At 35.9% G+C, this 19,864-nt stretch overlaps 2 protein-coding genes across 13 annotated transcripts; one reads left to right on the top strand and one right to left on the bottom strand.

The window, feature by feature from the left end:
* Positions 1-271: 271 nt before the first annotated feature.
* Positions 272-7,476, bottom strand: calua (calumenin a). Its single transcript, XM_084407160.1, has 7 exons — positions 7,327-7,476; positions 5,645-5,881; positions 5,275-5,468; positions 4,762-4,928; positions 1,825-1,885; positions 1,495-1,694; positions 272-1,406 (listed from the first exon to the last, which is right to left on the bottom strand). The coding sequence occupies exons 2-7, from the start codon at positions 5,869-5,871 to the stop codon at positions 1,302-1,304; spliced, it is 954 nt and encodes a 317-aa protein (XP_084263286.1). The 5' UTR covers positions 5,872-5,881; positions 7,327-7,476; the 3' UTR covers positions 272-1,301.
* A 765-nt stretch (positions 7,477-8,241) lies between these two features.
* On the top strand, positions 8,242-19,591 carry mdm1 (Mdm1 nuclear protein). 12 transcript variants are annotated; one of them, XR_014627103.1, is made up of 15 exons: positions 8,242-8,461; positions 8,961-9,066; positions 9,296-9,603; positions 9,947-10,081; positions 10,870-11,046; positions 11,701-11,834; positions 12,010-12,106; positions 12,728-12,760; positions 14,201-14,403; positions 14,492-14,728; positions 16,458-16,591; positions 16,872-17,003; positions 17,087-17,324; positions 18,818-18,886; positions 19,249-19,584. XR_014627103.1 is itself a non-coding variant. In XM_084407149.1 (15 exons), the coding sequence occupies exons 1-15, from the start codon at positions 8,444-8,446 to the stop codon at positions 19,356-19,358; spliced, it is 2,136 nt and encodes a 711-aa protein (XP_084263275.1). In that variant the 5' UTR covers positions 8,242-8,443; the 3' UTR covers positions 19,359-19,591. The 12 variants fall into 12 exon arrangements, 11 of the variants coding, with proteins under 11 accessions (XP_084263275.1, XP_084263278.1, XP_084263282.1 ...); XM_084407149.1 differs by having other exon boundaries at positions 16,872-17,008; positions 19,249-19,591; XM_084407155.1 differs by lacking the exon at positions 8,242-8,461 and adding an exon at positions 8,524-8,799 and having other exon boundaries at positions 16,872-17,008; positions 19,249-19,591.
* Positions 19,592-19,864: the final 273 nt, after the last annotated feature.

Below are 19,864 nucleotides of genomic sequence, written 5' to 3'. Positions count from 1 at the left end.
ACTTTTATATTCCATTTCATCTATTAACTTACAATAAGTAGGTACAATAGGTTAAAAAAGATAAATGCATGAGTAAAATCCATTTTGCAATAAAACCCATAAGGTCTTCTTCCCAATATAACATACTCCTCATATTTTAATTGTTTAATAGAATCTGAAGTGTCATTAAAAGTATTATTTTAATTTTCTTCTATTTTAAGATTTTATATTTCTTCTGTTATATGGAATCTCAAACAAAAAGACAGACAGAAAGTAATTACTGAAAAAGATAATCAGTCATAATTCTTTATTGACAATTTGTTCTTTTCAAGATACAGTCTATTGAGCTAAAACAGCACCATTTGAAGGAAGTCACCTGAAAACCATAGGTGCTAAAACATTTTATAAAGGAAAAAAATGCATTAATGGACCACAAAGGATGCTGCTATGCTTGTCACATGGCAAATTTGTCACAAACATCATATCATTGATAGTGTATTTCAAATAATGAAATTGAAAGCAACAAACTATTCGGCAATGTGTTCGACTGGACCCTATGAACCAAAATTATTTGAAGTTTTAGACATATAGCTCAAACTGAAGATCCAACTCAAATTAGTGAAAGGCACAATGAGAGATGAGTGCTGAGAATCTAGGAGTCTCATTCATGGGATGCGTCAATGAAGAAGATTTTTTTCCTAAATAAATATAGAAAGAAAACAGTATATTGCCTTTAGAGAGAAGCGGAGAGGGTCCACATCATCTTATAATCAATGTTTGTGCCAGGACAAGTACACACAGGAGAGAAATGTGAGATTACATGTATAAAGCTATAAACATATTCACATAAACGTGTAAATATATACATATATTTTATACCTATTTGTATAAACCCTCGAAAGAAACCAATCTGAGAGCTTTCAGTTCAGTATCCTAATGAACAGGACTGTGAACAGTAAGGGGAGCTGATCGTAGATCAGTAACATGTATAAAACTGCATTGAATTTAGCTCTGAATAAACAGCTTCGCATTATCAAATATAAAGAGTAATTGAAATGATAAAAATGATGTACATGGACCACGATTCCAAAGACAGATCAAACAAACACTGATAACACACTTTACAGTAAAAACAAAACAAAAACTAAATAAGAATGCATGTCGGAATGCATTTCCATGTGCAAAAAGAGAAAACAATCTATTAAGTGAACTAAATCTGAGGATTTAGTGTTGTATTATGATGAAGCAATATAAAATAAATTATATTCTTTTACCAAAACAAGTTCAAAATTAATTTTCTATTATACTAGAAAAAAAAAGAATTAAAACTCATCATGTCGAACTAACGCCTCCCCAAAGTCAGTCGCTTGACTTCCCACAAACAAATCATACTTGTTGAGTATTTCCTCTTTGGTGAGTTTGCCATTCTGAAAAAAAACAGTGAGACAGACTCAGTTTTAATGATTTCAATGATAACTTTACAAAAGCTGACAAAATAAGCTATGGTGGGCTTACCTTGTCTGTGTCAGACTCGTAAACCAGATGCTTTGCTTCGGCTTCTGCGTGGTCATAGTCGGCCGGCAGGATCCAGTCCATGGTTTCCTCTTTGTCCATTTTTCCATCCTTGTTCTTGTCTCTAAACTCTGAAAACTGCTCTCGCTCTGTCGCCACCCATTCTGGCTCGTCCATTTCATCCTCATGGTTGTACATGTCGCCTGATATTCAAACAAATTCAACCGATTTTAAACTATAACTCTACACATTTACTTCTTTATGCAATGTATAAAAACATCTGAAAACTTTTAAAAAACACAAATATCATACCTAATACTGTATTTCACTCACCAATATACTCCTCTAGGTCGATAAAACCATCACCATTCTTATCAATATCCTCCATAGTTTCCTGATGATAAAATTGAAGGAGGAAGATCAGTGAAATATAGGCAAGAGAAAATGACATTTAAAACAGGAAACATCCTAAGCAGATCCTATGATCTTCCTTCATACATGTGCTGATGGGCAAAATTCGTCAGTGCACATAATTAAGAAGAAAAAAAAGTTTGTTGTTTTACTTTCTAATCAACGTCACCAGTATTTTTATTTTTAAACCCCTTCAAAAATACCAAGATTTATTCTGGAATGAAGCACCCACTTTCTATGATCCAATCAATTCCCAATGGATAAAATTATACCACAGTCTATTTCCTCACTGAATTACACATTTCACTCAGAAATACACTACCATTCAAAGGTTTGGGGTTTTACTTTAAAAAAAAAATTATACTTTTATTCAGCAGTGGTGCTTAAAATTGATCAAAAGTGGCAGTGAAGACATTTAAAATGTCACCAAAGATTTTAAATGAAAGCTGTTCTTTTGTACGGATTCCCGGCACATGAGAGAAAATTAACAATTCGTTCCCATGACTTACTAATAAGTCAGCACATTCAAACTAATTTGTTCCCTCGTTTTAAGTAAATTGTGTGCACGATATAATAATTTGTTCCCTCATTTTACTAAACCGTGTGCACAGTATAATAATTGTTCCCTTGTTTTACTAAATCATAAGCACGATATAATAATCCATTCCCTCATTTTACTAAATCTTGCGCACAATATAATCATTGTTCACTCGTTTTACTAAATCGTGGGAATGTTGTAGTAATTTGTTCCCTTGTTTTAGTTAAAGAAGGAAGGAATTATGCGGCTATGATTTACTAAAACGAGAATGAATTGTTAATTCGTGGCCATAATATATAGTATATATTTAATTTTGGCAGCAAGTGGCGTAAACTCCAAACTTTTGAACGGTGGTGTACGTCAAATTGCAAAAGTAAAATGGGATGCGAACAGGTTTCACAATAATTTTAGCTTGGGATTAGGGCTGCACGATTATGACAAAAATCATAATTGCCGATTATTCCCTTGAAATTGTAATTGCGATTATTAATTACGATTATCACAATTTACATTGAATATATATATATATATATATATATATATATATACACAGGCATATTGTTATACATGTTAACTTAAAAATTGTGAACACACACACAAGTACTGTCCCCCTTTACTTAACATAGATATAAATTGTTAGAATATGACTAATAGTAAAGAAGACTACTAATAAATAAACATTAGGCCTATGCTAAAGCTATTAAATAGCAGTCCCAAACTAGCTTTTGTTAATACAATATTGGTATGAGCCACTACAGTCTTTTAAAAATATAAAAAATAACACAAAGAGAAAATAAAGTGGCATTTTGGGGTTAATATTGAAACGACAGTTACCATGGTGAATACACAATACTAACAAGAACTGTTAATGAAACATGGAAATTGCTCCTGGGGCCGTATTCACAAAGAATTTTAAGGCTAAAAGTAGCTCCTAACTGGCGAATATAGGAGCAACTCCTAAAAATAATGGGCGTGTCTCTCGTAACTTTATGACTCCTAATTTTTTTGACTAAGAGTAATTCACGAAGCATTTTAGCCCTAAAAGTAGCACCTAAGCCTGGGACAGCTTAAAAGAAGTCGAGAGGACTCCTAACTCACTAAGACCTATTCACAAACCGCTTTTTGTGGCATTTCACGTTGCGATGTTTTGAAATGCGTATGCGACGGCTACAGGAGCTTCCAATCGCGAGGGAACAATTTTGCATTGTAGGCATAACTAGGGATGCAATAACGCCACCAACAACAAGCAAAACTAGGCTACTCATTCATTGCATGTAAACTAATTGTAACGTTTGATTGTGAATCAAATTAAAATGTTCTTCTCTTTGCAAACGTAGGCAGAGGCATAGTGACAGATTAATTCAATAATGTTGCAAAGATATTGCATCAATCCATATGTTTCATTAGGCTACTAGGCTATTTGTTTTGCCTTACTCTTTATTCATTTAGGCTATTTATTCAGTTATTCATCATCTTCCGTCCTTCGCACTACTTGTGTAGCGCACGCATTCTCAGACCTGTCACCTGTCAATCATCATCGTAGGGGAGGGGTTTGGAATCATTCCCGCGTTACAATCATCAGCCAATCAAGGTGGTCACTTCAGTCAAGCTCGTGCATGAGTAATGACGTCATCCATAGCAACAAAGACTCACTCTTAGTTTAGGAGTTGTCATTTTTCTTTACTAAGAGTAGGTCTGAAAGGCGTTGTGAATAACTTTTAAGAGAAAACTCCAAGCTAAAATCTTTTAGTGCGATTTAGGAGTACTCCTAGTGGTAAGATAAAATGCTTTGTGAATACGGCCCCTGGTGAATAGAATGAAAATCATCCCTGCATGCAAATCCTCCTCAGCTAACACACGACGTACCAGTAACGTGATTTTTGGTATTTTACTTTTTTTTTTTGTAACAACGTTGCATGCTCGTAGTTTCCTTTGCACTTTATATACAGTGAAGCGATACACAGCGCGCGCCTCCGCATTTGCGCGTGCAATTGAAGAGTGTGCGCTACGAGTACAGTATAACGGCTGACAGGACAGGAACGTCCGTTTTTCTGAGGTGAAATACTTTTTATTTCAGCGTACACACATACGTCACTGCCTGGTAGTTCCTATATTGTGCTGGGTTTTCTGAAATAGTTGTGATTCGCCTCTCATAACATGACATGCTCTAAATGCACGCAGAGTGGATTTTTTTTTTTTTTGTAATCGCGGCTTTGAACGATTACGTAATCGTGGCACCCGTAATCGTAATCGCGATTAGAAATTCGATTAATTGTGCAGCCCTACCTGGGATAGAACTGACATAATAGAAACAGACCCACCAACACAACAATGTCCTTCATATGTTCATACTCCTCAGGATGTAGGAAGGCAGTGAACTCCTCTTTGTTAGCGATGTGGTCTCCATTTCCATCAGCCATTTTGAAGCGCCGTTCATCTCTGGCCATCATCTGCTTGTAGTTGTAGCCGTCATCAGGTTCAGGATCGTCTAGAAAAACACAGACGGCACTAATTATTATTAAAATACAATTTTTTGCAATTCTGCTGTTATCATTTACTCATGTTGTTCCAAATCTTCTCTGGAACACAAAATATGATATTTTGAAGAGCTGTTTATGTTCATAAAATAAAAGTCAGTGGAATCTAAAACAACATTGGATGCCACTGACTTTCATTATATGATAAAAATAAATAAAAAAACACTAAGACATTTTTAAAACCATCTTTTGTGTTCCACATCAGAAAGAAATTCAAGTTTGGAATTACATGTGGCTGAGTAAATGATGACAGAATTATAAGTTTTGTGCGTTTATAAAAAGAGACTGCATTTTTACCAAGGTAGGTGCCGTATGTGATATTCTTGTATTCATCCCAAGAGATCATGCCATCATTATTCATGTCAAAATCCTTCCATTGCCTATCCACATTGTCATAGATGTACTTCTTTTGAGCCTTTTTGATCCATGCTTTCAGCTCAGCCTCTGTGACAAAACCATCCTCGTCTGCATCAATCTTATCCACAATTTTACTGAAAGGCAAAATAAGAAGAACAAAAAGAAAAATTCACTATAAGAATGTCCTCTCTTAATAATTTTTTTGTGCAGTCACATATGTTGCAGGAAACCAACAAATCTCAAAGAAAATAATGACTTCCGCTCATTTTTGTTCCAGCAAACACCCCTTAACACTCAGCACAATCCTTACCCAAGCCTATTCTTGCTTTCCTCTGGGGTCAGGTCATCAAAAGACTTGGCTTCCTCCTCCCCAAGGAATGCATCGTGGTCATAGTCAAAGTTTGCGCCATCGTCGTGCTCTTTGCTGCTGAGCTGCGCATCGTGGTGGACACGGTCTTTCTTCTCTGTGGGTTTGCTGGTGGCATAAACCACACACAGAGCAAAGCACATCAACAGAGGCCTAATCTCCATCTTCATCGTGTAAGCTCTGAGGAAAGAGAGAGCAAATATTAACATATATATGTCCCAAATCCCTTTTAAACTAAAACAATACTGAGCACAAGAATTTCTAGTGTGGCTATGTTTAAATAACCACCGTGCAAACATAACTGTATGAGTTAACAAGGTCTGAATCAGTGTATGTAAACACTGTGTGTGTTTGAGTAAGAAGTGTGAAATACATGGCTGCATTTATAGGGTCAAAAATACAGTAAAACAGTAATATTGCTGAATATTATTACAACTTAAAAGAACTTTTTTCTTAATATATTTTAAAATGTCATTTATTCGTGTGATGGCAGAGCTGAATTTTCAGCATCATTACTTCAGTGTCACGTGATCATTCAGAAATATTATGAATAGAAAGTTCAACAGAACAGAACTGATATGAAAAATTAAAGACATTTATAATGCTACAAAGGATTTCTGTTACTTTTGGACAATTTAGTTTGTTCTTGTTGAATGACATTCTGTGTTACATTCTTTCAAAAATAAAAAAAATACTGACCCCGAACCTTTGACCGGTAGTGTAAACGTGTGTAGCAAGGGAAAGAGAACCATCATGACTGGCAAATTATCAGACAGAACCTTTGACAGGAAACTGTCAACATAGACAAAAAGATGTTTCCAGAGAAAAAAAAAAAAAAAAAAAAAAGGTGTAATAAAAATGATGAAACCGAGAAGTAACACAGCCAAGACAAGCGTCCAAGACACATCAAGTAAAATTAGCACAAAACTGGTCTAAACTGGTGGGCATGGCGCAAATTCTGATGGGACATTTTAGAAACACATTGCTAAATGAAAGTTATAATGCAATACTACATAATAAAAATGCAATAATAAGGTTATCACAGTCACAGTGACCTGCATGCCTTTAAATACTTTCAGTCTCAATCAGAGATTAGTCACACCAGAAATATCACATGTTGACTGCATTAGCAGTTTCATTGGGACTTTGGTAGGCACTAGGCACAGTAATATGAGAAACAGTTATGATGTTTTGGCCTCATACAAAAAATAACACAAAAGCTTTTTACTACTGGTTAACATAGGCTATACGTAAACAAAAACTGACAAAAGCACAAATAGAGGCCAACAAGTTACCTTTCGGCACATAAGATGTAATGGCAGTCTCGGTCACCATTCACTTTTATTGTATGGAAAAAATGCAATGAATGCAAATGGTGACTGAGACCGTCTGTCCTCTACCATTCTAGTTTTATTTTCACAGATGAAAGAAAGACATTTATAACAACATTATAAAGTCACTGATATTAACATAATTTTAATTTGGAGGTAAACTAACGTTATCCCTTTAATTATCAATACTAACTGTCCCTTTAAGTGAGTCGTCATTACAACGTACACGGTCAGGCAATGCAACGGTCAAACATATTCTATATATTACAAACACGTATAAAAATACAAACTTACCTAGATTTAGTACGAGGCCGAAAAACTCAGACAGAATATTGGGGATCTTCAGTTCAATCTGCAAACCCCTGTGCCACACCGTTTTTCGGACGAGAGCAACGATGCAATCCAATCACAGCGCGAGTAGTGAAGTCCGTCCACTGCCATTGGGCCACTTCAGCACTACAAACCCCGGATGTAAAGGAAACCGTTGTTTAATAATGCGCTGACTCCGCGCACTCTCTTTTAATTGGCTACAGTCAAACGGGAATCCAATCAGCACAAGATACTACAAAATCGGTTGATGCGTCGCTCAAGGCCGTTGTTCACATAGTGAATTGTCTTATTGGGCACGTCTTGCCACGTCCCCAAATTTGAGAGAGACCCGCAAATCCTTGCGGAAAGGTGCTGCCATCCTGTAAATCTACACAAACCAAACAAAAATGGTGGGAGATATTTGTAAAAACGATTAAAGTAGTATCGGCCTCGATTTTGAATGGTTGGGTTAACGTTACCTAAAACTGATTCCAGGTTTAAGTACATTTGAGTAACGTTAGTAGTGAAAGAGAAATTAGCCTGTATGTATTCCTGGTTGCTTTTCCACACCGTTTACTACCATCTGGTGGTTGAAAATAATCAGCGGTGACGTTTGAAAAACCGTCTATTGATGAATATATTTTTGAAGCAAAAAATATGAGTTTAAAATTTTAAGGGTATTTTTTTTAGCAAGAATTTTTGTAGTAAAACCACATTTGTTTTTACTATTTAGCTTATCAAACTAATTGCTTAAAAAAAATCAAAGTGTTACAGAAATTCTTAAGAAATAAAGATCTTATTTTATTTTAATGTTTGTTTTGGATTCAGGAAAAACAGCATTGACCACTAGGAGTATCACGATTAACACTACTACAAAAACACATGGTGCAGTAAAGCGTCATAACAAAGCGGCTTACAGCCGTGCGCATGCGCGTATCGTGGGACGCTGCAGCCCTCACCAAGGTAACAGCTCGAGCCTGCAACCGAATCTTATCTCACTCCACTAAGCGAGTAACAAAAAAGAAAAGAAAAAGAAGAAAAAAAACACTTCTTTTGTTCACGGACCTCTTTGTGCACTAGTCACCATTAGCTCTGACTCAAAATGACTGTGCATTTTAAGGTGAGTTATTTAAACTATCCATTGGAAACTGTTTTTAACACAGATTGAAGGTGCACGCGCTCGTGCGACGTCATTTGTTTTAAGGAACATAGAGCGCGCGCTGCAGAAATGCTTTCAGTTTTGATATTTAGTCTGGTTGTTTACTTTTAGGTAACCAAATATACATTCATATGAATTCTAGTAAAACATAGTTTACGCTTTGCCGAAAACAAAGAGAAACTACGTGACTGTATTAAGTAACGTGTTAAACTTAAACGGTAACGTTAAACCCTTTACAAGCTAACTTACTGTCGGGACTTCCTGTTATTTCTTGAAGAAGTTTGTGTGCGGATTAAAAGGCAATGGCATCAAGATTATCCAATTGTCAGCTAAGAGCTAGTTATTAAGCATGGCTTTTCTAATAAATCAGATATGTAATTTATCATACCGCCCATTTAAATATAACGATTTACTTGTGCTATAAAGTGTACTTGTTTCTTGTATGCTCTTCTTCTAATAGGGAATCAGCGAGTATCGGAGTAAATACAAGAGTCGACCAACACGACCCAGAAGCGATTCTCCACATCGCAGGATGCGACTGGCAGGACTGTCCTCTGACCAGTCAAGTATGTGATAGATAGATAGATAGATAGATAGATAGATAGATAGATAGATAGATAGATACACATATATATATATATATATATATATATATATATATATATATATATATATATATATATATAGGTAACTTAGATAGATAGATTGATACAAATATTTTTAAAAATGAATAAGCTTATCACATTAATAACTTGGTTAATATTGAACTGATTGATCTTTTTCTATCATTTAAAGGAATTACTCGGGAACCCCAATTCATATCCAAAAGGAAAGTGCCATTTTATCCACCTCAGGTATCCAGTTCTTTCCACTGGGAAGGGCATGTTTCATCTCCACAGCGTCAGGAGAAGATCAGGCCTGTCACACCTCCTGCTGTCACACCTGTGCTCAGATCCCCTAGTGCAGAAAGAGTGGCGACCCCTCTAGCCCCAAGAGACCCCGTGCCACCAGGGGGCACCACTGCACCATCCCACCAATTACAAGCAGAGCTGCAAGCAGCTCGGACATCCACCACTGCTGCTGACCAGCAGAGACTAAATGGAGTGAGTCTGGTTATAAGTCAGTGTTAAAAGTGTATATCGGTGCAAAGTTGGGTTATTGGGGAATAGCAAATTATTCCCCTTGAGGAGAAGATTCCTCTGTGTTTCTAAACCAAAATTAATCACACACACACACACACACACACACACACACACACACACACACACACACATATATATATATATATATATATATATATATACACACATATTCAAAGGCCCAGTCTTAATATTTATTATAATATATATTTTTTTCTTTTTCAGACCGTAATTGGTGTATAACAATTAACTATTAATACCACCATCAATGCAGTTACAGTAATTCAGAGCTTGTATTGTCTATTAGATTAACCATGCACTGCGGAAAAAAGCAGGACTGAGGTCTGAGCAACAGAGAAATGGCCGTTTCAGCTCAGAGTACCAGCGCCAGTTCATGTGGAAAACGCCTGTGGCCAATTCGCCCCTGCTTGCTGCACACGAGGTACGTCCTTGCAATTTAATCAGCACTGTCACAGTTCAAAATAATTTTTATCATCATACATAGGCTTGCGCCCAGTCCTTGGCCAGATTAACTGACATTTTATTTGACAGAGCACTTTTGCTCACCTGAAGTGTTTTCTTATATTTTAAGATATGAATTATTGATGCGTATTTGAATGCCTTGATTGTTTTTGTGTGCATTTCTTACCTATAAAAACACTCTTCCAGTAGATGGCAGTACAGTTTTGCATGCCACTATGTTTGTTTATTTTACACACACACACACACACACACACACTCAAACAGGCGCACATATCTTTGTGGGGACTCTCCATAGACGTAATGGTTTTTATACAGTACAAACTGTATATTCTGTCCCCTTACATTAACCCTACCCCTAAACCTACCCATCACAGAACACTTTCTGCATTTTTACATTTTCAAAAAAATATCATTTAGTATGTTTATTAACCCATTTCCCTCGCTGGCTGGTCCCCACAATGGAGGTGATCTCAGGTTTTACTATCCTTGTGGGGCCATTTGGTTCCCACAATGTAATATAAACAAAAACACACACACACACACACACACACACACACACACACACACACACACACACACACACACACATATATATATATTTATGTGTGTGTGTGTGTGTTATAATTAAGTATGTTTTTATTCATTTTATTTATTTTTACTATACATTTAAAATAAATACATTAAATTAAATTAATAAATTTTTCATTGGACCTTTTGGTGTTCTGGATAATTTCATGTCTGTTTTAGATGTTGTACAGTAACAATAGAGCCATCCCACCCTTCAAATCAAACCCTGTAATCATCGAGAGCGAATACAAGAGAAGTTTCAAAGGATCACCTCCTCCCAGACCACCGCGCTTGAGGCGAGATGTTGAACAATATGAGGTCCCCCCGCTTCATATAGAGAACACAACCCCAGAGAAGGTACATTGAAATATGCACCTTATTTTGAACGTAAGATTGCGTGTAATTTGCATTTGTAACTTGAAAAGCTTCCAGTGTCATTCACTTCCAGTTAAATTAGCTGTACAATACAGTCCGTTATGCTGCTTGATATTGCAAACTGCTATTTGCTGTCATACTATTTGAATTAATTATCATAATCATAAACAAACTCATTTGCAGTGCAAATAGATTTACCGTTTACTGCTCTTTGTTATTCTTCGAGTTACTTCCCCATAGTTTGTAATGAATGGGAAGTCTCACACGTTCAAAGAAAATTGCTTAGTTCTGCGTCACAAAATTTTGGTGGATATACATTCAGCTTAGTCACATACATCAAACTTTCCAAGTATCTCAGCATCAGTATGGAGCCGGATAAACCAGTTTCACCAACCTATTGTTACATCACCTGTATCATTTGATCAAACCCTGACAGACACAGTTGATTGCATGTGAGGGACAGTAACAATTTAATTGCATCTGACTATAGATAACTGAAATTCATATATCTTAATATATCGTAATTTATTTTACACATGCTGACCAATGTATAGTGAGGAAGTATACATTTAAAAAAATGTTTGTACTTTTGACATGGTATTTCTTGTGCTTTTGCCTAAATGCCCACCATACCAGAGTAAGAGGAAGAAGAAGAAGAAGGAGCGACAACACAGCAGGAAGTCAAGCCCCGAAGAGGAAGTCACCTATCTACAGAAACAGGAAGTGAGGTCACCTTGTGCCCTGAGAGACCCTTCACCCAAGGCAATGAGGTGACTGTTGTATTTTTTTTTTACAGGACTGGAAAAAAACAGACACAACACAGAAAATTTATTTCATATGGCCGTTTCATGCATTTTGCATAAGCAGCACATAAGCACAACATATTTATTTTTATGTAAAATAAATACAAAAATTGACCAGTCTACCTCTTTTTCTGTTTGACAGGAAGGTAAAAACAGAGTACAGATCCAACTTCCGTTCTCCCGTCCAATACAGCTACAGAGATAAAGCGTGGGTGAAAATCAGACCTGCAAAGGAGGAGGTGAGCTTCTGGAAAAAGAAAACAAATCTATGGGAACAAAATAAAATTCATGAATTAAAGAGTTAGTTCACCCAAAACTTGTCATCATTTACTCACCCTCGTTTCGTTCCAAACCCATAAGACTTTGGTTCATCTTCGAAACACAAATGAAGATATTTTAAATGAAATCTGAGCGATTTCTGTCCCTCCATTGAAATTCCAGGCAACTACAAATTTGCCGCTTTAAAAAGTTCATTAAGACATCATCAAACAAATCCATATGAATTGAGTGGTTTTGTCCAAACTTTCTAAAGAAACTGAATTGCTTTATATGATGAACATATTGAATTTAGGCTTTTATTCATGAAATTCTAGTATTGAATGCTAAAAGAATAGTTTCTAAATTATTTTAAATCTTAAAAAAGTTTTTCTAGGACTTCAGATAAATAACGTTCACAAGGGTGACTTAAACACAGCAAATAAAAAATGACCAGAGGGTATGAAGCCTAGAATAGTAATTCAAGAGCAATTCTGACACCGCATGACATGAAAGCTTGAGCTGTGGTGGATTAAAGTGGCAGAGCTATTAGGAAACGGATATATAATATCTCTAATCACTGGTCTGTGTGATTAATCTTGCAGGAGTGTGATGGTTTTCACGACTGGTATCATGAGGTAACTGTACCGCCTGTTACATCCATTCCCTTAGCTGCTGCTGCTGTATCAACAGATACCTGCATTTGCTTATGTGTATCTGTTCTGTGCTGCCACATCAAATGTATGACATCATTCAAACTTCGACTAAATGGTATCATCTCATATAGACATAGACTTGAAGTGTCTGTGTGTGTGTTCAGTCTGTGTATGTGTGCATATGGGATCAGTCATCAAGATGTTATCTGTCAGCATACTTGGAACTTTGAAGTTGTCTGTGGTTTGGCTGTTTTTTTTTTTTTTTTTTGCTTTCAGGTGTAGCCCTATATTGACTTTTGGCTCACACACTGATTATATAAAAGCATAGCTAAATGTTAAGGTACAGTTCATAACACCTAATTGTACTTTTATTTATTTACTTATTTATTAATTCGTTATTCATTAAGCAGTGAATTACAAATGAGGGTAGGAACAGAGTAGATCTTAATCAATATGAGCATATTAGAGGAGCCAACAATATTGCCCAATTTCAAAAGTAAACCATAACAATACACAGCTAGAGTATAAATGAAATTGACAGAGGGGGACAAAAATAATATTTTTTGTAAAGAGATGTAGTATAATTAATATTTGTCATATTATATAATTTATCACTATTTCTCAATTTGTATGAGAGTGTCACACTATGATCTTTGCTGCTTGGTAAATGATTTGATCTGATTTATTTGTTTTTTACATGGTCAGCATCTGTCATGATGATAAATTCAGTGCTTGACTCTTTATTTTAAGGTGTACGTCCTTAAAATTAGTTTGCTAGACTGTAAACTTTATCGTTTTCGTGTCATGCTGACCCTGTAAAAACAATGTAACTTTTGTAAGACAGAACTACTAGATTTTAGGTTATGGTGTCAAGTGTGCTTCAATGCGTCTCCAGCAAACTTTTATGCAAGTCTTGCCATATGGGACAGGGGTGTCTTTTTGAGTCAGCTCTTTAGGAGCGGAGCATGACTGCCTCCACTTTTACACGCATTCTCCACGGGTTTCGAAGCGGATCTGACAATGTTGCATGATGTGAATTTATACTGATTCATCAAATTTATGTTAAGCATGTATAATTACAATATCAGGGCTCAACAATACATTTTCCCAGCTCAGAAAATTTAGATTTTTACCAACATATTTTTATACATGTTTGAAAGAAACAAAAAAGTTTACTACTTTTAAATTATCATTTTTATTCTAATTAAATAATGATTTTTAAAACATTACGTCAACTGGCCCAGAATCTCACTGGGTCAGCTCGACATTCTTATTGTTGAGTGCTGAATATCTAAAGCAGTGTTTTGTCTATGCTTGCTATGAATTATCAGTCTTCTTGTCCACACTTATTATCTGTAGCGTTGCCCTATTTTTCCAGACTCTGATTTATCACAATTCTAAAGTTCTGCTGTTTTTCGACAGGTGCGGGAGCTACGTGAGAAGGCAGAGGCCTACAGGAAACGGGCATGGGGAACTCATTTTTCTCGGCAACACTTGAATCAGATCCTGTCAGATCACAACTGGATGTGGGAGCCTTCGAATGGCACCTCCTCATCCTCCATTGAATCTGAGGCCTGCAGAAGCACTAGTAGCAGCCCTATCATTGAGGCTCTGGACCTGGCCAGGTGAGCAGAGCTCAGGCATCATCATTCTTATAGTCAGTTCAGAGCTTTCTTTTATTAATGACCTGGTCTCTTTGGCATGTCTATTTAGGGCTGGCAGTGCCAGGGCAAGCTCTAGCCCTGGACCTTCTGCTTCTGTGGCAGCCAGCAGGAGAAGCTCTCTAGGAGAGGACCCCACCCTCCCTATGCAGAGGAAGTTGGCCTGGGATGAAGAAGAGGGACATGGAGAGAGAAATGAGTCTGAGATTTCACAGGAAGAGTTCACAGTTAAAAAAAATCTGTGGAATCCAAAAGATGATCATGGAAACATGAAAGAGAGAAATGACAGGTATGTGCTTGTTGTTTCTCTGAATTGTCACCTCACCTCAGTTGCATTTTAGATTTTCGAGATAAGAGAACCTGCCAACACTAGAACCAACATGGACATGACGGTCTCATTGTTGGGAAAAAGTCCGATTAGAAGAATTTGAATTGAGTTGGCTGCAACACAGCAAGTTGAGCTGGAATTTGAATTGAAATGAAGAGGAAGTTAAAGGTCCCATTCCATGGATTATTTTTATTATTTAATAATGTTTCCAGGGGTGCCCTTATAATGTTAGTATGTTTTTTAGATCAAAAATTGTTATAATTTAGAAATAAAAGGCATATTTCCTAGCCTGATTTCATTCCCTGGTTTGAACACTCTGTTTGAAGGGGCGTGTCTGCTGAGAGACTTCAGTGTAAACGCCCTCTGCTGTGATTGGCTGACATGCTTGCATATGAAATATCTGGCATTAAATGTGGAACTATCTGGAAAACTTTTACTATTACAGCTATTATACGTTTTTACTATTACAGCTATCTGGATTAACGAATCGTGAGAAGTTTTTTAAGTATTTAGATCTATTTCAATCACATAAAAGGTTGCAGTGATGAGCATTGAGCAGATGACAGCCTGTTGATCGCGTGAAAGATCTTATCATTGCAATGCAGTTTCTGCACTCACTAATGATTTCACCAATGCAAACATGATAAATACAGTAAGAGCTTCGTTGTGCAGTGTAACAGCGTCATTGATTTCATAACGAGTTTTGGCAAGTGTCCAGATAAACTCGCGCTGTGTGATTGATAGCTTGGGCGATTGGAAAGGGATTGTGCTTTGATCACTTTCTGTATATTAATCACAGTTTAAGTAAGATTATTTTCATCCTACTAAGAGAAACGAACGATGTGAAGAGTGATCGCTACTTCCATATTAAATCACTACTTACCGCTTGCTGGAATATAGTTGAAATTGCCCCCTTCGTCAGTATGAAACGCTGAGAGAAGTCTGCTTGATATTATCCCAGGTTAGAAAAACAGTCCGTGGTGAAATGGACAGAGCAAACTAACAACTTCGAATTAAACTTTTGCGGTATCCGATTATAGATAAACATCAACCACGTCTGTTGACATTTCGCCATCAATACGCCTGTGTTCCTGTGGGCGGAGGTTACGGTTCTAGTGACATCACTAAAGCAGGATGTAGAGGGGTGTAGTCCAATCCAGCCGTTTTTTGTAGTCAACTTCTGTTAAATAAAATATCTCGCTTGGCATTGAACTTTGAGCTTTATAATTTTACAGATATTATTTATACTCTAACAACAACATTACACACTAACTAAAGTTTGAAACATGGGATCACATAGAACGGGACCTTTAATGAATTACAATTCAAAGAAATGAACACAGAGATACAAATAATATATATAAAAAAGATTATTAATTACAAATTATTTAAAATAATTTAGTGTAAGAATAATTCAAATGAAAAATAAAAGGTATTATATATTTTTTATTTTTTAAAATATTTTATTTATTATATGAAAATTGAATTCAAGAATAGTATTGGAATTTAGAAGTAATTTCTAGTTCAGTTCAAACACTTTACAGTGGATTTTTCATAGTTAAGTCCAGCATCCTTTTGACTAGTCCAGTTTAAATATTACCAAATCCAGGAGCAGGGAGTCTTGCATGCAAAATATTTCTGCCAATGCCCTTGCAGTTTTTCATTCAGACGTTTCGCATATCTTTTGTAGGTTGCAACTATTGGAAACTGAGTCATCATTGGTGGTGGAGGGGTCTGGAGATGTGGGCAGATTACCAACCCCCAAACTGAGGACCATGCAGACTGTACAAAGAACGCATCACGATCGGACAACTCCAGCCACTGGTAACAAACATACTCAACAATACTTTCAAAAGTTCAGGCCACATCGACCTATTAATAATGAATAATGTTTTAGTTTAATTTGGTTTTACAGACAGCTGTGGTTTTCTGTACAGACGGTACATCCGTCACTTTGAACCTTTACTTTTGGCATCGCACGACAGTTTCAATTTGATTTCATGATTTGCAGTCAGAATGACTCCGAGTCTCTCGTTCGTTAGACATACTTTTTAATCAATTAAGAAAACTAAAAATGTTAATATTTTTTTATTAATTTTATTAGGAGGAGCTTTGCTAGTCTCTCCTCCGAAGATCAAACATTCCTCCAGGAAAGTTAGGAGGAGTGAGCCACCTTTAGGAAAACCTCACTCTCCTTATAAACATTTCATAGATGGCTCTCCACAGCAGCCACACAGTAAGGTACCTGATTCTTAAGTCAGACATGCAATATTATGTCATACATTGTCTTCAGATTTCAAACTCCATTGTATTGCGAAGGCTGAGAATGGAAGCTGGCCACGTTCCCCACCGGCTGCTGGCCTGACCACTGTAGATCTACTTCCCATGCGTGAAGATGCTTGGGCTGAGGATGAGGAAGCGGCAGATTACACCCCCCATCCAAGACAACCCAAGCCAACCCAAAAACAACAGACTAGCCAATGTCACAAAGCTGCTGTCTCTCCACTTCCCAACAGAATTCAGGGCATGATGAGAAACCCGGAGTTTCAGCATAATGGTATGTTTCCTTTCAGCATCCACGGATGTAGATCTAGTGTCAGCCATGGGAGTTTTATTATGAGAAGCCTACCGATCGCAGCTTTTATGAATTCACACTGAGCCTTAACAAGCTGTAAAGACATTTATGCACGTTAGAAGTGAACATTTTAGTTTGCGCTACAAAAATATAGCTTTATTTGATTGCGTGATCATCGATCCATACATAGGAAGAAAAAACGGCACTCTATAAGCACGCAATTGAAACGTGACTGAGTCATTTACCAGCAGAAGGAGTTAGAGGAAGGTTAGGTTACCGCCAGCAATAGGGGGAGAATAATCTAGGTCAGTCTCCTGCTGTCTTTTTTGTGTCTGTTTAGTTTTTTCCACTAACGTCAGTGCATTATTTTGGTACCACTGTATTGTCCTCATGCTACCGGGTCAGATTTTCCCTGGTCCCCCTGGAGTCATTTATTTCAAAAGATTATTTAACTTCTATCAAGTGTAGTTAATACGCCTATTGATTGCTGTATACTTGCGTATCTCCTAATTATGACAATTCAAGAGAACTATCATAATTTTAATTATTGCATTTATACCTCAAAAGCATTTGAAATTAATTAGTTCTTTGAAAAGTTTCATTCAAAAAACGTATACACAAAGTTTTTTTAAACAGTAATTTAATCACTAAAATGATAAAGATAATAACTAATTAACTCATTAAAATATATATATATATACACGCACTACTATTCAAAAGTATTTTTTTTTAAAGAAATAATATTTTTTATACATCAAGGCCACATTAAATTGATCAAAAGTGACTTTAAAGACACTTTCGCAAAATATTTCTATTTCAAATAAAATTCCTCAAAAATATTAAGCAACACAACCGTTTAAAACTGTGATAATAATAAGAAAGCACCAAATCAGCATATTAAAATGATTTCTGAAGATTAATGTGACTGAAGAGTTATGGCTGCTGAAAATGGCTTTGCCATTGCAGGAATAAACCACATAAAATGTATAAAAATAGAAAAAATAGAATAAAATCACAATAATATTTCACAATGTTAATATGTATGTTTACTGTATTTTTTTAAATCAAATAAATGCAGCCTTGGTGAGCATAAGAGACATTTAAAAAATGTACCAACCCCAAACATTTGATCAGTAGTACACATGTAAAATCATTATAAACTACTACCAAATGTGACTTTATTTCCCTGCCAGTATTGAGAATTATTCAGTGTTACATATACAGCATTATAAGGTAATCTGCTTTAATTGAAAATCTGTTGTTATATCTGACCATTGGTCTAACCTAATGTAGTTAAGTTGATTGAATTATATTAAATAAGATATTGTGGACTTGTACATCCAGTCAACCTTACAAAACATGTACAGTGTTGAAAGTGGAAATTATGTGATTAAGTTTCACTGCCTATGATGTTACGTTCATTTATGTAATCCACCCATTCATTATCACAATATCCTCTTTTGTGTCAATTGTAGGTAACCTGGGAATTTTTCGGCCAGAGCTGTTTCTGTTTCCTGAATCTGATTCTGGTGTATCAGATAATGGTAAAATCATCTTCTTAATATTAGCAGATATTAGCAGCCATAAGCAGCTACAGACAGTTACTTCATGCTTTTATGACTGTCTAGCAGTTTTAGTTGGAACAGGAATTAGATCAACGTGTTTTTTGATGTGGTGTGCACATCAAGAACCGCTAATGCATTTCATATCCCTGGTTTCACTGATGCATGTCTGCACTATTTGTGCATACATGTTGCCCTTAATTACTCATTTATGGAAACAGTAATATCTTAAAATGTCTTTTCTAAAACTTATTATATATTTTATAATTATAATGAAATGAAATACTATTCTTATATATTTCTCATTGAACATTTTTAAAATCTCTTTTTCATATTAAATCCAGATGATAAGATGTCTCAGATCTCATCTAGATCAGCAGCCTCATGCTCCGTGGCCTCTGAGCTGTTGGGCCGCGCTCAGAGAAGAAAGGAGGATTTCTGGGGAAAGCGCTAATGTGTCAAAGCCCATTCATCAGCTGTGCATTGACTGAAAAATAGCCATTAACTCCTCAGGATGTAAACCTGAAATTTCTTTCTCCTAATTTTAAAAGTCTGGTTTGTTTTTGTGATAGTCTGGTATTTAAAATGAAGAAAAGAGATTTGTAATTTATTTTATTTACTTACGTTTTTAATATGACTAGACACGTTCAGTACAAATGATTTTGCTAATTAAACACTATAAAAAGCAAAAAAGTAATATTTTTTTGTATGATATATATAAAGATGATGTATATTTCTCTTTGATACAAAATTAAATCTGATAAATATTAATATTTAATAGCTCTAGGTTGAGCAATTGAACACAATAAAACCAAAATAGTATTACATTCAGGCTCACCTACTACATCAGGGATTGCACATAGTGTGAGAAAAATAAGTGTTCAAATTCAGTTAACAAATTCGTTGTTGTATTCGTATTTATTTATTCACATATTTCTGTCAGAACGCATAACATGTCAC

This window comes from Rutilus rutilus, assembly GCF_951802725.1.
Source record: "Rutilus rutilus genome assembly, chromosome: 4".
Lineage (NCBI taxonomy): Eukaryota > Metazoa > Chordata > Actinopteri > Cypriniformes > Leuciscidae > Rutilus > Rutilus rutilus.
This window is presented reverse-complemented; position numbering and strand designations above follow the sequence as displayed.

Excerpts from the sequence above, each read along its gene's own strand:
- calua (XM_084407160.1), bottom strand. The coding sequence starts at position 5,871 with ATGAAGATGGAGATTAGGCCTCTGTTGATGTGCTTTGCTCTGTGTGTG. Across the intron at positions 5,469-5,644 it reads GAAAGCAAGAATAGGCTTGG|TAAAATTGTGGATAAGATTG; the intron begins GTAAGGATTGTG and ends TTTGCCTTTCAG. Across the intron at positions 4,929-5,274 it reads CACATACGGCACCTACCTTG|ACGATCCTGAACCTGATGAC; the intron begins GTAAAAATGCAG and ends GTGTTTTTCTAG.
- mdm1 (XM_084407149.1), top strand. Across the intron at positions 14,404-14,491 it reads GAGGCTCTGGACCTGGCCAG|GGCTGGCAGTGCCAGGGCAA; the intron begins GTGAGCAGAGCT and ends ATGTCTATTTAG. Across the intron at positions 16,592-16,871 it reads TCGGACAACTCCAGCCACTG|GAGGAGCTTTGCTAGTCTCT; the intron begins GTAACAAACATA and ends TAATTTTATTAG.